Source organism: Molothrus ater, chromosome 2, assembly GCF_012460135.2.
Source record: "Molothrus ater isolate BHLD 08-10-18 breed brown headed cowbird chromosome 2, BPBGC_Mater_1.1, whole genome shotgun sequence".
In the NCBI taxonomy this organism is placed as follows: Eukaryota; Metazoa; Chordata; class Aves; order Passeriformes; family Icteridae; genus Molothrus; species Molothrus ater.
In genome coordinates this window covers 7,641,232-7,658,499 of record NC_050479.2, presented here as the reverse complement: position 1 = coordinate 7,658,499, position 17,268 = coordinate 7,641,232, and the positions used below count along the sequence as shown (strand labels likewise).

Below are 17,268 nucleotides of genomic sequence, written 5' to 3'. Positions count from 1 at the left end.
TTTACAGTCTTCACCTATCTGCAGGTATCTGCCTAAACAAAACTTTAAAACAACTGCTTTATTCTCAAGGGTTTAGTCCAAATGTGACTTCAAATACAAGCTGGAGGAATACTATGCCAAACTAAAAGCACTTTAAAAAAATAAGTATATTCAAAACTGCTAATGACCTCCTGATCCTCCTCCACATGATTTTTTTTCCCTTTGGATCATTCAAGAAAGGTGCTAGTCTGGTTCTCAACAAATGAATTTCTACATGTGACACTCAAGGAATAGATAATTGTGTTATCTATGTGATAGCCCTCTGTGACAAACTAGATTCCAAGTACCACTAAGGCAGCATCACTGAAAGGCCCCTTCTCCCACAAATGTTTTCCAGCACATGACAACCACATGTAATCAATCCACTGTGAAGCACAAAATATTTGTCTGGGAGATTAAAAAAAAAAATATATAATCTGTGCTTTCCTTCCAAAGATACAGACATGTAATCTTCTTTCTGATAAACTGGTTTCCTGGCTTAACTGTTTTCATGGTTTCCATTGCTCCCCAATTCCTATCCAGATGAAGATTAAAGTTTTAAGAGTAATTGCACTGTACCTGGAAAACTGGCCAAAGTCCCTGAAGAGAATGACTGAGTGGGAAACCTATGAAGAGGTGGGGGGAGAAAGACATTTTTTTCATCAGTCTAGTTTAGCCACCCAAAAGAGCAAGAGCATGAACAAAAATGAGAAAAAGGGGTGGGGGGACACATCTCAAGGAACACTGCTTGATAAGACTTTTTTGGGTTTTTTAAGAACTTCATTGTATACATTTTACTACATAAAGCACTTTGAAAATGAACACTTGCACAGAAACTCCTTTCTGGACAAGACAAAGGTAAACTTGAGCTGTGCTATTAATATTGTGAATATTTTCTACTTGCTCTCAACTTCCTCACAAGGACATAATTCCCATTTTACAGAATTGCCTATAGAAAGCTGTAGGATTTTCATACACTGCATAAACATTACCAACTGTTTACATAAACTAACATGGACTACAATTTAAAACTGTTCTATGAGACCTATCTGACTAGAGTTAGAATCTCTACTACTAGACACATTTTCTCAAGAACTTAAGTCAGGAAACCATTTCAACTGGTAAAAGAGCAGATGCTAATCAATTTTAATTAGCAACTCACCTTCAACATAAAACTGAGCAGCTGAACACAACCTTTTTTTCAGTCCACTCTGAATAGCACCAAACATTCATAAACACACTGAGAATTTTTGGATCATTCCAAACCATATTTACCTTGTTGATTACTAGCTCACTAATACTGAACAACAGCCCTTCCCAACCCACCTGTTAAAAAGGAGGAGTAACATAAAACATGCTCTACTGAGAAACAGGACTAGAGAGGACAGTGAAAACATCTGGAACTACTAGGAGAACAAAACAAAACCCCAAAAATAGAGAATACTTTCACATCAGATCCACACTGTCCTCTTTCTCACTCCTGGCATGCAGTAGTATGGCAGGATCAACAATGTGCTCCTGATTCTGCCTATAACAACTCAGCTCCCATCCATTAAAGCAGACAAAAAATAGGGGGTTTGCACGTTTTGCAGGGTCTTAACTGGAAAGAAGTGAAATTACTTAATTAGCACTCAGTCAAATGTGATTTTGGACTTGGCACACCTCTGTGCATTTGAGCTGCTCGAAGGAATGCTGATTAAAGATTTTTGCACATCATTAAAGAACAGTATATTTTCTGAAGCTTTATAAAGCTTCCAAAGAGCACTTAAACTGCTAGGATAGAAGGTAAAAATTGTGTTTGCTAGAAGTGAAGGAGAATGGGCAAAAAAATTGAAGCATTTTACCGGCCCATTTACATGTGGATAAATTTAAAAACATACAGTGATATCAACATACAGTGCTGATGTCAGCTCTGACATACTAACAGGGCAGGATCACACAACTCTTCCAATGAGTTTACTGGTGTAACATTTTTCACAAAACATGAACTCCTGCACGAGACAAGACTTTGGAGATACAACTTTCTCCTTTCACTTGGAATTTTGTATTTCTGGAAGTCCTTTAACTTGGGCAGTAGGTATATAAGTTTTCCTGAGATTTCAGGAGTTATCCTGTAAGACAGCATCAGCCTAAAGAAAGCAGCAAGGAAAAAAAAAAAAAGCAGCACTTTTTAATGCAAAATCACAGAGATTAGAGAAAGTAGAAAATGCGAAAAATACAAAAAGCAGTTTCTGCTAATTAGAGTACGCGGGAAAGAGTGGAGCAGGTTCCACTCTTAAAACCTTATAATAGGTTTATCCTTTTTAGGCATAAAACATTGTTTTATAAGCATTGTTGCTGAAAAACTCTTATTTTCCCAGAAACTGACTGGGTAGAGAAGAATGGTTGCTAAGACAAGTAGGCCAAGATCTTATTTCCCCTTGGTGAGAAGAGATCAGATAAACTTCCTTCTTCCACACATGCTCACAGGAACACAATTCCACTGCAGAGAACCACCTCTCTTCCTTTAATTCTAGGCAGAAGCACTGAAGCCACACAACTTTATTTTTTCCATGCTGCAGAGGCAAATTTCAACCTGTGGAAAAAAAAAGCACTTTCCTCTACAGCTTTTACAGGGGAAAAAACCCAACCCAACCAACCAACCAATCAACAACAACAAAAAAACCCCAAAAAACAAAAAAACCAAAAAAACCCACCAAAACAAACAAAAACAAGCAAACAAACAAAAACAACAACAAAAAACCAAACCAAACCAAACGTCCCATTGAATACCTGAACTGTCATCAGGACTTTGAGACAGTAACAGAACAGGTTACCCTGTACCACTCCCTCTACAGAAAACAAACACAGGTCTCAACACTACAGTCTCAGCTGGTGGAGATTCAAAGATAAAACTGTAAAATGATGACACTTTTTCAAAGGTTCTTGTAACTCTGAGAAACCTTTTGTTAGCTGACGTTTCAGACACTCAAACTGCAGTTTGATTTTGCAGCAAGCCAGTTTCCATGGGAGCAAAATTCTGACTGACAGCCATCCTACAGCCTGCTGGGAGCCCTGTAGACTGAAGAAAACTGAGATCCCAGTCTAAGCCAGGATGCACCATGTGAAACTTTGTATACAAGTTGTTAGGAAAAGTTGTCATTGATAGGAAAAGAAATATGAGGCAAAACAGGGGAAAAAAATCCAGAATGAAGCTTTGGCAGAGCTACCGAGGAGTGTCACATTACAAAAGAATGCTAAAAGATGAAAACTGGCAAAGAAACATTTAAAAACCATTCAGGTATATTGACACTCAAACTGGAAGTAAAATGCTGGTACTGAAGAGACCAGCAAAACCCAAAACTGTTCTATATTCAATAACCAACCAACAGAATTTACTGTCTTGATCACAGTAAATACAGTAACAGGAGACTTACAAAATTTAACAGACAAAATGAGAGCAAAAAATGCTGGAAGTTGGCTTATTAACTAAAGCTGTATCTGAAGGTGAAACCAAGAAGAATACAAGATATTAAGAATACAAGATATTTCTCCTTAGAAAAACTCCCTAATGTATTCTCAGGGGGAAAAAACCACAGGGGACAGCTATTTTCCTCACTGATACAAGCTTTACAAAACAAATTCTTCTAACAGCAGTCATGAAATCCAGCCAAAATCTGTCTTTTTAAGAATACAGATGAAAATGCAGGACCAAATAGCAGCTCAAGATAAATTTCATCAAGAAACTAGAGATGGCAGCAAAGTCTCAAGCTAGCATCTGAGTGTAAGGGGAAAAGTTAAATGAAAAGGAAAGTTCTGAGTAATTATTACAGCTTTATCCAAATGGTAAACATTTCAAGTTGCTTTTTCTTTTTTCCTTTTTCAAACAGTGACAAAAAAAGGGAAACCTATCAGTAAGAACAGCTCCAAACCACTGCAAGTCTCTATTTTTAAATGCAAAAACATCACAGATCAATTTTTAGCACATATGAGAAAAAGAATTTCAAAGCAGCTTTCAGCAAAATACACATGTTTAAATTCTAACATGCAGCAATATTTTCACAAGTCACTGCTGATTTCTGAATGTTCCAGCCATTTATCTGAAACCACATTTCAAGAAGGCATTATTCTTACACTCTTCCTTGTCTTTGCAACTTTAACAAATACTAAGAAGCTGGATATAGCCTGGGTTTTGAGAAGAGAGTTTCCCAAATTAGTTTTCTGGAACACTTTAATTTTTTAAAAAATACATTAGCAATATGAGAAGCTAAGTCCCATTGTGAAATACAATGAACATTCAGGGAAAGAATCACAGAAGTTTCACCCCTTTCTGCTTAACTGCATCCCTGAGAATAATTTCAGATTATACTTCTGAGTTTGTAGTTTAACACAACACCTAAAGGATGCTGCATATTGAAAAGCACCACCTCAAGAGACATTCTAGCTCACCAGCATGGAGGATTACCCAAACCAACAGTTCTGCTGTGGATTTTGCCTCACTGCTCCTGGGACATGTTCTCAGAACTTGTCAGTCCATGCCACCGCATCATCAGTGCTTGGAGCAATCCTCCCAACATCAGGACACTCAAATTAAAATCCTTCCCTAGCACACAGTGCCTGTGAAAGCACTCACCAGGCTAGAGGATACAAGAATCAAAACTCCCAGCTGATGTTGTATGGAATCATTTAAAAAGCACCAGACCCACTAAGAAGGGAAATGAAGCATCCATGATGATCATCTTCACAAAGCAAAAATCCACTTCCCAGTCCCTGTTCTGTGCAAATTTTAAGTATTTCAAACACACAACACAAAACAACTCTAAAGTCAGCAATCTATTTGAAAACACCTCTTATCAACACAGCAAACAGACAACTCAAACTTTTGAAAACTTCAAACCAAGAATCCAAGCAAGAAGATGCATCTGCAAGAGCTGAGGAAGTATCCTCAAAGTGTATCTCAATGGCAGCTATGAAGTTTTGAATACTTTACAATTACAAGTGCCTGCAGCTGATAAAAAAAAATTGACACACTTGAGATCTAAGATTAGGGAAAGAACTTCTGATATTTTAAGCACCCTGTTTACTTTATGCTTTTAAAGATAATTGAACCTTAAGGGCTGAACATCTGAGAAACTCGGCCAACAGATAACTGCTTCTTCCAGAAAGGAAAAAGTAAGAAAAATAATCTTAATCTAATAGCTCTAACTGAGCAATACAGTTCTGTCTGACCTTCAGTTTTGAAAGCCCCTTTTGTTCCTGTCATGACTGTAATGCTGAAGGTCTGAAATTAAGATACTTGCAGAAACACACTAAGAAAGAGGTTACTTCTAGTTTGGGGGGCTGTAGAAAGGAAAACAGTGTTTTCTGTAAATGGAAGTTGGTACTTTTCAATCTAAACTTGATCCAGATGCACTAACACAGAACTTCTCCTAAAAAGACCGGAAACAAAAACCCAGATAAAAAACCCTAAAAAACAAATGGACAGGTAGGCAGATATTTTAACTGAAACAAGTTCTTGATCAATACAATACATTTTACATTTGCGTTTAGAGCAAAACAAAATCTGAAAATAGGTGGCTTGGGAAAACTTTGGTTTTGAATTTCTTCAACATTCCTAAATACGTTATCAGAGCTTTTGCACACAATCACACCAGAACCAGAAGTAACAGATTTGGTTTCTACAAAGATTAGAACTACCCACAAACAACAAAGCACGCCTGCTGTTCAGAGTACATTCAACTGTGAACATTTTATGTTCTGAAGGACCCAACAAGGCACATGAACATTTGAAGAACATCTAACCATGTCATAAGCTAATATACTTCAAACAATTAATTCAAATATTCAACAAATAAAAATCCCAGAGTCAGTTGCCTTCCTAATTTTAATTGACTGTGTCACCAATTAAAATCCTGAATGAAATGAGGTCCTGATGTAAAGTTAGTGCTTGGTTTTAATTACAGGGAACAAGAATATGTGTATAGGAGGAAGGAAAAAACAAATTAAGACCATAAAAACAACTCTTTTTTTGTGTGCGTGTGTTTATAATTGCACGTTAATTTGGAATATTTCCTTTCCCCTCAAAAAAAGGAATCTGTTTCCATTTTTTCTTGTCCTTTCCTTACCATTGTCTGGATTATTGCAGAAGAGGGTTTGGAAGCTAACTTCCTGATTATACAAAAAAGCCAAACATACTTTAAAAAAAACCCCTAACGAAGCATTTTACGACATGGTCATAGTAATTCACTGTTGCCAAAGGTGAGAAGAGGGGAGAGGTGCCTGCACACTTTATCTCTCTCCATCCCTGAGTCTTCTACCTTGAGCAAGCCCTGACTGCACTCTAGGTCTGGTCAAACCAGTGAAAACAGCAGAAAAAAAATCATTTCTGTGGTGCACGTGGCTCATACAGAGCAGGTGAACATGGGAGTGTGCACGGGGGAAGGAAGGGTGGATCACTCGGGGCACATAAAGAGAGCAAGGTCTCTGAGAGCAATGCTTCCTTCTTCCAGCAGCAGCAAACTTAATTCAGCTCCTGGCACCAGGATGCCCTCACCCACTGCCCACACAGGGCACAAAGAGGAGAAAGGGTACCACTGCCATGGTTACACAGCCTCCAGCACAGCTACACCTTGTCACAGCTCTCCTTCCTGAACTATGATACACTTGCTGAGGCTGCAGGATCACAGAGGTGCAGGATTTCACCTCAATCCCCACCCTGGTTCCTGCTCTGCATGCAGCCAGACCATTGCTGAGCAGACAGGTCTCTCTCTAAACCCATCCAAACACAACCTATCTGCTGCTGCTGCATGCAAGTTCAACCCTGGCAAACATAAAGAGCTCCACAAAGCTCTTTTCTAGGAAAAATTACTAGCTCGGATCACTATTGATGTAGAAAAGATCATATCACTTAATGCATAATTCCCAAAATTGTTTGTCATCTTCACAGGCCACCCTCACTCCCACCTCCTCTATCATCTTCTCCTAACCAGGAGGAGAGGGGTGGAGGAGTGGTTTCAAGAAGGGAGATAAGATTACCTCACGTGCTTCTTCACTATCCCTTCCATTTACAGGTGTATTGATCCCTCTCACTGAGTGTAAATGAGTGCTTTCCCACAGTTCAGAACTGTTCCCCTCTGCTCAGTATCAGGACCAACATCTGGAGCCAGAATAAAAAGGAGAAAGTGGGCAGCTGACAAGTCCATGTGGATGATCAGGATTCCCTGGAGCAGTGTGGAAGTAAAGCAGTAACACACACTCCTTTGGCTGCCTTCTCTAAGCTGGAACATCAAGGACACAGCCAAAGGTTTCACTCACAGACCCTCTCCCCAGAATGAAAGTGGAAGGAAAAAGGAGGCAGAGGAACATGCCTAAGTTCTGAGATGGTCAGGACAAGCTGAACTTTCTTTTAGGAGAAGTTCTTTAGATTTTTCTGGGTTTTTTATTTTTCTTTTGCTTTTGGTGGTGTTATGTCTGCTTCACAGACCCACAAAACAAGACACCTACAAAAAGATTTCATGAAGTTCTGAATATCTTACAGACTGTACCTGAGAAGCCTCAACCTCTCTACAGTTAAGACTTCCTTCCTTACTCCCAGTGATCTTTAGATCAAAAATTCAACTTGCAAAGTCAACTGCCTTCCAAACTCTGGTAACTGAATTTATATGAAGTCACAACTTACCCTAGAATAGGTAATGTGTTCCTAGGCAAGGCACACATTGAAATTCTAAGGGTTTCTTAATCTCAGCTGCAGCAGAACTGACACTTTGATAAGATAAAACTAGTTTTGCAACTTGACTTTAAGTGCTTCCAAACAACTGAACAGAACACATTTGGAACCACTGTAAATGCCTGTACACCCCAGCTTTTACTTCTAAAAACTTTGTTCAGAGGAAAGTTTTGTACAACTTTCTTAGTTCACATATCCTAGGAAATTTACTCAATATTAAATGCTGGGAATAACTGCTTATGTCCACATAATCCAGAAAAGAAAATGGAGGTGTTAGTTAAAACTGAAATCAGAGTAGCTGCAAGCAGTGACCTCCCATTGGGTAGTCAAAGAAACAGGTGAAGGAGCCAAGTAAAAGTCTATTCAACCAAATGCTACTAAGAATCCCTGGTGGAAGGCAAATATTCAGAACTTCTTAAACAGACAATGAACTTTGTGAGTTTGTAAGAACTATGCATCAGCTATTAATGTTTTCAGGTGCTGAAAACATGCTCTAACTGCTGACTCCTGAAAAAGTTAAGTCAATACAGAAATTGGCAAAATATTGACAACACAAGAATTCTGACAAATCCTAAGCCTGGAAGGAAAGCACAGCCCCACTGCAACAAAAGACAGAACATATGGACTAACTTGCTGGCTACCCCTTCTTATCCTATTCTAGAAAAAAGTGATGAAAATAAAAGAGCAAGGCACTTGTTAACCAAGGTACATTCAATTCTGCCCTGTGAGAATACATTAGGCAATAGTCCTCAGTCCTTTTAGTCCTAAATTTATCCTGTAAAAGGTTTTAGTAATATCTCTGGAAAGAGATACAAACTGAAGTGAAAAAATAAACCCTTATTACAATGTAAAGGTCTTTTATGGTCAATCTCCAAAAATTATTCAAACCTTATTTCACTGTTTTCACCTCCAAAAAAAGATACTGGTAAAAGGGAGCTTCAATACCCAGTAACACAAAGGTAACTGAAATGCCACAGTTTTGCTGTGCACTGCTGTTTCCAACAAGGGCAGCATTCCTTGCACCAACACACACCTCCCAAGGAGCACTGCAACCCATTCTGACTGCAGCACAAGTTTATGAAGAGAAGGCACTAACCTGGCACACAAAGCACAGTTCAGTTTACAGCCATGCTGAACTCAAGGCACTCTCTTCCCATGCTTTAGATCTCTAACCAAGGTTTCCTCTTACACACTTATCTGATGTAGGCAAAGAAAAATAAAAGTTTCTTGGGGTTCTTTTGGTGGGAATAGCTGATACACTATCTCAAGAAGTAAGTTTAATTTTTTTAACAGGTAGGGATGATAGTTCTGGCCATGCTGATAGTCATGCTGCATATTAAAAAAAAGTACTCCCTTCATTCATGAGTTATTTTTATCAACTCCACAATTCAGCATGAAATACCTACTTATAACAACCACTCGTTTCTGGAGTCATCCTTCTTTAGATGACACATTTAATATGACTACAAGTTTCTGAGAAGTGATCTTTGGAAACATCATACTGAGGTTAATAATGCTTGATTACCTTTCATAGTAGTGACATCTGTATAAAAGATTATAAAAAAGCACAGTGTATCAGAGAGAGGGCTAAGTAGGTGAGTAGCTGTTGACATAAAATGTGTCTCTCTTCTTTCCCTAATATTTCTTTATCCTAGAGCATTTTATCTTAAGTACTATGTTTGAATTGAAATTCAGAAGATTGAATCAAAAATCACTTGGGTTCTGAAGCCTGGCCCCCATTTTTCTGAAGCTTCATCCTATTTCAACAAAATGATCAAACTCCTAACTTATCAAAACTTCAAGTCAAGGTCACTTTTTTCATCCCACAACTTCTCACAGATATCTGATCCAGAATCTCAGTAGTGAATCGGTCTAAAGTCTTCAAACTTCCAGGCTGAAATTACACAGGATTAGTCTGCTCAGATTTGCTCATTTTCAAGGCTTCCTCCTCTCAGATGTTTAAACACATAACCATATTTGCAAAGCCCCTGCACAATCTTTCTCAGCTTGTATTTTCCCAGATCAAGTTCCTCCAAACTCCCCTCTTAAGCAATCCTCAACTTCCCAATCACTACAGCTGTCTTGTTCACATCATAAGAATCACTGAATCATTTATGTTGGGGAAAAAAACCCCAAGATCATCAATTCCAACCTCCGACCGATCACCGCCCCGTCAACTCAACCATGGATGGCACTGAGTGCCACATCCAGTCAGCTCATGAACAGCTCCAGGGATGGTGACTCCTCCACCCCTGGGCAGCTCATCCCAATGCTTAGCAACCCTTCCCATGAAGGAATTCTTCCTCAAGAGGGAGGTACACAAGAGTGCTGCTGGGTATCAATATTAGAAAAAGCTGTACAAATAGGGAGTAGTGGTTGAAATGTACTCTGCAACCAGGTTTGTTCATTCTATTCTGTGTTCAGCTGCTTCTCTTAAGTAGGCAGAGAGTCTTAAGTAGAAATGGATCACTGCTACAGCTAAAATCCATAGCAGAATAACCAACCTAAGGTTATACCCTAGCAATTACACACTACAAATAATCAACCACTATTTTCCTGAAGAAATGCACGTTATGACCTCATGCTTAAATCAAATATTTATTATAATCTGTTACTCTTATGTACTGTAACAGTGACAACAGCCAAGAATGTTTTATTAACAGAGAGTTTCAAACAGCATTAAAAAACTCAAAAGCTGAACTAGACAAATCAGTTGCAATATCCCAAAAAAGTTCCCTTCCCCCCCTTTACAAACAGTGAGTACATACTACAGTTGTTTCACATTTCCATTTGATTTGTCATTAATTACACCCATCAGTTATTTGCATTGGTTTTCCAGGAAATGCAAAATCTCAACAGTGTACTAGACTAAAAGTATGTTTGAGAGGTAACAGCATTCTAATTCCTGTGAGTGAAAATGGAGGCAATAATGAAAAACAATGCCACTGAAACCATCAAAATACCTCTACATAGTTTTGTTACCACAATAATTACAATTATTAAAAGTTTTCAGTATTTCAGTTGACAAGGAATCCAGGAGCTCTGTCATCCTTTTCCTGAACACTCCCAGACTGAGGCATAAATCTAAAGCACCTCCAACTCCAAGTAAGAGCTTAGGATGAATTACAACCACCACCCCTTGTCTGACTTCAGTGGGCTAGAAGCCTTCAAATTTTATTGAAAAAAACCAACCAAACAAATAAACCCCATCCCACGACTTTGCATCCTCAGCTCTCATCTGTGGTTTTCCAGCTGTGTTATCAGTCTGGAAGGAGAAGGGGACAATGCCTGCTGGCTCTTGCCCTTTAACTACTCTTTACTAGATGGAAGAGCCCAAGCAGAGAGATTCATCCCATCACAGATGAAAGAGGGATGAAAACAAACTAAAATCCTCACACGTGCAGTGCAGGAGAGGATTAGCCTCAACCAAGATTGCAGAGAATGTCCTGGAAGCTCTGACAGCATTAGCACCAAACATCATGGTATCCTTGGGTACTGGAAATGCCAACAACTGCACTACTACACACACAGCGATGGCACATACAGCCCACACACAGAAGAAAAAAATTACAAAGATGTACAGTTTAAGTGACTATTAATATCACACAACGGGTCAGGCTGGAAGGGACCACCGTGGGTCATCTGGTCCCATCTCCCTGCTCAAGCAGGGTCATCCCACAGCACATGGCACAGGACTGTGTCCAGATGTGTGTGGAATATCTCAAGTGAGGGAGACCCTGTGCCTTCTCTGGACAATCAGTTCCAGTGCTTGGTCACTGCACATTGAAGGAATTCTTCCTCATGTTCAGGTGGAACTCCTGGCCATCAGTTCCTGTCCCATTGCTGGAACCAGGGAGCAGAGCCTGGTCCATGCCCTGAGCCTCCCTGCAGACACAGACAGGGATGAGAGCCCCTCTCTTCTCGAGGCTGGACAGGCCCAGCTCCCTCAGCCTGTCCTCAGGGAGATGCTCCAGTCCCTCCATCATCTTCATCACCCTCCACTGGACCCACTCCAGGAGCTCCATGTCTGTCCTGTCCTGAGGAGCCCAGAGCTGGACACAGCACTCCAGGTGATCCTCACAGGGCTCAGCAGAGGGGCAGGATCACCTCCCTCCAGCTGCCAGCCGTGCTCTTCCTAATGCACCCCAGGATTAATGACTTCAATTGTGACCAAAGCCCCTTCAAACACAAATAAATGACTATCATCTTTATCCCATTGTATTTACAACTTAAACATGTGGAGAAATTTTAAGTAAGTCCTACTGTTAGAAAGGTCAGACGCTCTTTATGGTTCTCCTCTAATGCTAACATAAACTGATATGGATCTTAAGAGGTACAGAAACGTAAAACCAGATAATTTCAAATAAAGTGCTTGCAGAACAAGGCTCTATCATAAAAACCTTGCCTCACTCTTCTAGATCCAGCACCTACTGAAGACAGGCATTCTCTCTCTGGCATGAAGAAACCTCCTGCTACGTGTATGTGGAGCTTCTCTGATAGAACAGTCTGCACCTTGGATGAGTAGCCAAGAAGTTTCAATTTTACACCTACTACATTTTATAAACTACTCAAAGCCTTTTGAATGAAAATTCTAATAAAAAAATAAACAAGTACACTTAGCACTACTATCTGTGAGCTGTCAATCAAACACATGGTCTGATCCACATAGGAACAGTCTTAAAGATTTTAGACTCTGAACTTCTCAACCAATACACAGGGAGAATCTCTTCAAAGTCACCTGGAAGCAAGTTAGGAAAAAAAAAGGCACACTTGTGTTTTTCATCACTATCACTTATCCTGAGATATGTTAACACATTTATGAAGACTAATAAAGAAATCCCCAATTTCTTTCTTTCTGAAGAATGTTTGTGTCAGCCAAGTAGAAGAGATGGTAACCTCAAACATAACACGTCTGGTTAAGTAAAAATACATGACTAATGTTAGTGTCATAAATGCCACTTTAAAAAATTAAATGAGAAATTGGGATTGTTATTCCAATTTGTATTTTCATATAGCTTTCAGCAATGGAAAGGTATACTGGAAATATATGCAAAATAAGATTTCCTCAACATTTTTTTTCTAATGAAAACATGAACTAGAATTTCTCTCTATCCCTCCTGGCCTTTCTTTCCACCCACACCCCTTAAAAATGAAAAATGCATGCTTGCAGAACTTAAACACACTAAATGTCACACAATAAACAGTTTATCATTGTCATTCCCATCAATTCATTCATATACTACTACCCTGTAATTGTTCCTCACCAAAAGCTATTATTGCTGCATTTACTCAAAGTCAGTCTTATCAGTTTATTGTATTTAAAAGTGTTTAAAGCTTATCCTAAAGATCAGAATATGCCTCAACAAATTGGACTGTCTACTGTCAGCCAAGAAAGTATCTCTTGATTTCTCTGGTAAATTGTATGAGAACTTTGACTAAACACTCAGAAATTTTACAGGCAAAGACCTCTTTCCCACATCCTTTATGAAAATACCTTTTACTACCTTAAGTGACAGTGGTAACTACCTATTTAGGAAAGATAAATTACACATTTTAGTATTTCATGTGTCCGAAATGCAAATCAGAGCCACATGTGCTAGCTGCAAGAACTAAATCACTGCATCAATCAATAACAAATCCTGGGGACAGGCAGAGATTTAGTGTATGTTTCACTGAAAGATGTTTGGTCAGATGCATATGTAGCAATTCAAAGCAGATCTACAGCAGCTTTCCTGAAGTTTCTTATGGACAGGCAAGGTGGTACCCAGAATCTGCAAGCTAAATAAAGATGCTGCACCTCTGGTCCCCTGGAATTTACCTGCGTAGCATTGCAAATAAACAGGAATACCACTCATAAATTGTACATGAAAGTTGTGTATTTATATTTTAAATGTTTGGGTTTTATTAAGAGGATGGACTTGACATCTGTGTGGGAAAACCTGAGTAATCACAACCAGCTATCAGCCCTTCACACCACCACTGCTGCTATTTTCAGTGATACACCCTGTTTTTGCTACAGTGTTCTTGGCATCACCCTGCTGCTGTGATTCAATATTTATCTGTTAGATCTAGTTACATCACAACACTCTCTACACTACCTAAATCTCGTGTGGAACTTCTAACACCTAATCCACCGGTTTAGAGCTCTCCCTTCGAAATTCTCCAGCCACAGAAGAAAAAGTCAGTGGAGATGTGCAAACATCTGGCCCCCTGTGAATCGATCATCCATGCTCTGAAAGGGTGTGCAGTCATGCATGAGCACTGCACCTTCCTGCTAATGGCAACTGGGCAGGAATAAATCCCAGTGTGAACTGCAGTGGTTAGTATAAAACCACTTGTGAAAGGAGCGTGCCAAAAATTGTATTCAAAACACCTTTAACAACAAGAGTTCTGCTCCTACAGGAGCTCCTCAACGTCATCAAGTTAAAGCAATCATGTACCATTTATGATGGCAAACAAGGCCCTTGGAGCTTAATATTTTTAAAAGTTGTGTTAGGAGCAAGGTGGTGGTGTCTTGTGAAACGACACAACTGAGTGCTGAAACTTCTGCTGACAACAAAGCCACCTGCTATGTCCAAGACCAGCGTTTCAGTATAATCCTGAGAAAAGATTAATTCTGGAATATTTTTAGCCCTGGCTTTGAAAGCAGACAGCACTCCATGTATACTGAAAAGCATCAGGGTGGAGAGCGGGCAAGAGAATACATGCAGGAAACATTCTTTGTTTATAACCAAAACACGCTCAATTATTCTCATAAAATCCATTGTCATGAAGAAGAAAACTCCAGGCACACTGAACAGTGTCACTATTAAGGCTTGCAGAGCAATCCCAGCTTTGGAATCAGACACACGGAAATTAGGCAGTCTCAGTATCACTGTATCTTTCCCGTCCTTTTTGCAACACAGATACAACTACAGAAAATACATGAAAGACGATGAAGAAATAAAGAACGGATTTCAAAACTGAGCAGTCACGGAAATATGGGGGCAGGGGAGAATGGAGTTCATGTTTAATTCTTTATCACCATCTGATTTGGGGGAGTCTCTGCATATTCTTGGTGACTCGGATTGTCATTTTCATCCAACAGCGGTAACCCGAAACAGCAGCTGGGGAACGCCAGCCGCTGCCTCAACTCCCAGGTTTCATAAAAGCCTCGAGCATCGGTTTAACAGCAGTTGCATAATAAGACTCAAAAGGCCAAGCACTCCTCCTGCCTTGTACATCTCCATTTCCACACGAGCCAGAGTGATGGATCTGGACGAGAACCGAGCACTACCCGAGCGCCACTACCGAGCCGGTTATTATGCAGCAAAGAAGAGGAAAACCCAACACCTGGCGCACAAATATGCAGACACCCAGCGAATAGGTGGATCTACGGAGAGCTATCTTCCCTCTCCCTTCCCCAAGAGGCAATCCTTGATGGGTGTGCCAGGAATGGGATATCGGGGGGGAGGAGAAGAAAAGGGGTGGGAAGTGGTTGCCGCTTGCTGCAGCCAGGCTGAGCGATGGCGAGGTGGTTAATCATGGTGGCTGAGGAAACATGGGGTCACTTCTTCACTTCTCCCCCTTCCGCCTCCCGTGTGACGAGGACGGTGGGCACCGGCCACGGGGGGGACCCGCACCCCGCACGGACCCGCCGGCGGCGACTCAGGTGGGTCCCGGGCGGAGCATCCCCGTGCCCGGTGCGGGCGGGGGGCGCGGGGCAGCGCTCCCCCCGCCCAGCCCAGCCCAGCCCAGCCCTGCCCGCTCCCCGCCGCACTCACTTGCCGATCACCTCGCAGAGCTCGTACACGTCCTCGAACAGCACGTCGTCGTCGGCCATGGTCCGGGCGGGGGGGCTCAGCCCGAGAGGCGGCGGCCCCGGGGACGCCCGGCTCCCCCGCCGCTCAGCGCCCACCGCCACCACGGTAAATCCCGGCCGCTCCCAGCGCCGCCCGCCCGCCCGGGGCTCCCGCGGCCGCGCCGGGACTCCCCGCTCCTGCCGCTCCTCCTCCGCCTCCTGCCGCGGCCGCCGCCGCTCCCCGCGCGTGTCGCACCCCCCGCGCCCCCGCCTCCCACCCCCCTCCCGCCCCCTCCCTCCCGCGCTCAGCCGCGGCTCCCGGCGGGCGGCTCCGGCTCAGCGGGGCGGCGCGGGAGCCATGGAGGGGATCGGGGCGGGCGGCAGCGCCGGGTCACTCCCTCGCCGGGCGGGAGCGGGGCGCGCGTTCCCGGGCGGGCGGGCGGGAGCGCCGGGAGGGAGGATAATAGTGGGAGGGGGGAAGGGCGGGGGGAGCCCAGGCGCGGGCGCTGATTCCGCTCCCGGGCGCGAGGAGGAGGAGGAGGAGGCGGCGGCTGCGGAGAGGCGGCGGTCGCGACAGGCGGTCGCGATAGGCGCTCGCGGTACCGAAGGGCGGGCAGGCGGGCGGGCGCGCGCGCGTGCTCCCGGTGCCGCCGTCACGCAAACCCGTCACGGGGGCGGGCGCCGCCAGGGGCGCGCGCGCACGCGCGCGGGGGGCCACACCCCCAACCGCCCGCTCGAGGGGTCCGGGGAGGTGCGAGGCGAGGCGAGGCGAGGGGGGGGGTGCGCGCGGGAGGAGTGGGGGCTCGCGCAGGCGCGGGGCGCGGTGACGTCATGGCGCGGGGAGGGGGGTGTGACGTCATGGCGCGGGGAGGGGGTCGGGGCGCGGGTGCCGCTCGCGCTTATCGCTCTGGCCGCCGTTATCGCCTTTATCGCTCCCATCGCCCCGCGGCAGGCACGGGTGGGGTCCCTCCGCGTCCCCACGAACCGGGCTGTGGCAATAAAGAACCTCAGCGCGAACCCGGCTCGTACGGCTTTGTGCAGTGCTGTATTTCCCATTCAGCGAATTCCAGCGGGATGTGAGTGTTTCTGCAGCGCGATCCGAACCGCCTTTGTTGCTGGGAAAGCCGCTCTTTATCCCCGAGAGCAGCGAATTCACCTTTTAGGTATGCACCTTCAGAGCTGCCCCAGCTGTGCGGCACCGCTGGCTGGCGATCCTGCAACAGCCCCCAAAAACACCGTGCGAGACACCGGGTGAAGCTCAAAACACCCGAGTGCCTTCCCCATTCATCGTTCCATGGTTTTTAACATGTTGCACGTGTGTGCTTTTCCAAGTTTTTGAAAACTTGGCTGGTTTGTGGAAGAAAGGAAAGCTCTTCTTGAAGGAATTAGTCAGGAACTCATGCAGTTTACAAAAAGTGTTTCTGTCAAGGTACATTAGCACACATGTAACTTCCTAAAACACCTTAACAGAGGTAAATTCTGGAATTGTTCCCCAGACAGAGAAAAAAATCTGTCAGAGCAGAATTACCTGATGAAATGGTTTAAAGGTTGGCTTTGAAACCTTTGACAACACTTTACCTTGTTCCTGTCTCCAGGCAAATTTAAAAGGAAAAAAAAAATCAAGAAAAAATGGTTAAAATAATTACATCTAATTAGTTATATCCAATAATTACATCACTGCACGGTGCTGTCTTACGGAGTGAGAGACATTCATGTGGATCTGTGCTCCATCCCATACAAACCTTTTAAAAATATTTAAACCACC

General features: G+C 42.9%; 1 protein-coding gene across 7 annotated transcripts in view; it reads right to left on the bottom strand.

Annotated features, from left to right (window-relative positions):
- CASK (calcium/calmodulin dependent serine protein kinase) overlaps positions 1 to 15,719 on the bottom strand; it is a 188,638-nt gene extending 172,919 nt beyond the window's left edge. For 2 of the 7 annotated variants that reach the window (XM_036391791.2, XM_036391817.2), the window contains exon 1: positions 15,487 to 15,719. In XM_036391791.2, coding sequence (XP_036247684.1) covers positions 15,487 to 15,545 — 59 coding nt within the window. In that variant the 5' untranslated portion in view covers positions 15,546 to 15,719. The remainder of the gene's footprint in view (positions 1 to 15,486) is intronic. The other 5 variants (XM_036391774.2, XM_036391798.2, XM_036391783.2 and 2 more) reach the window with 3 other exon arrangements.
- Positions 15,720 to 17,268: the final 1,549 nt, after the last annotated feature.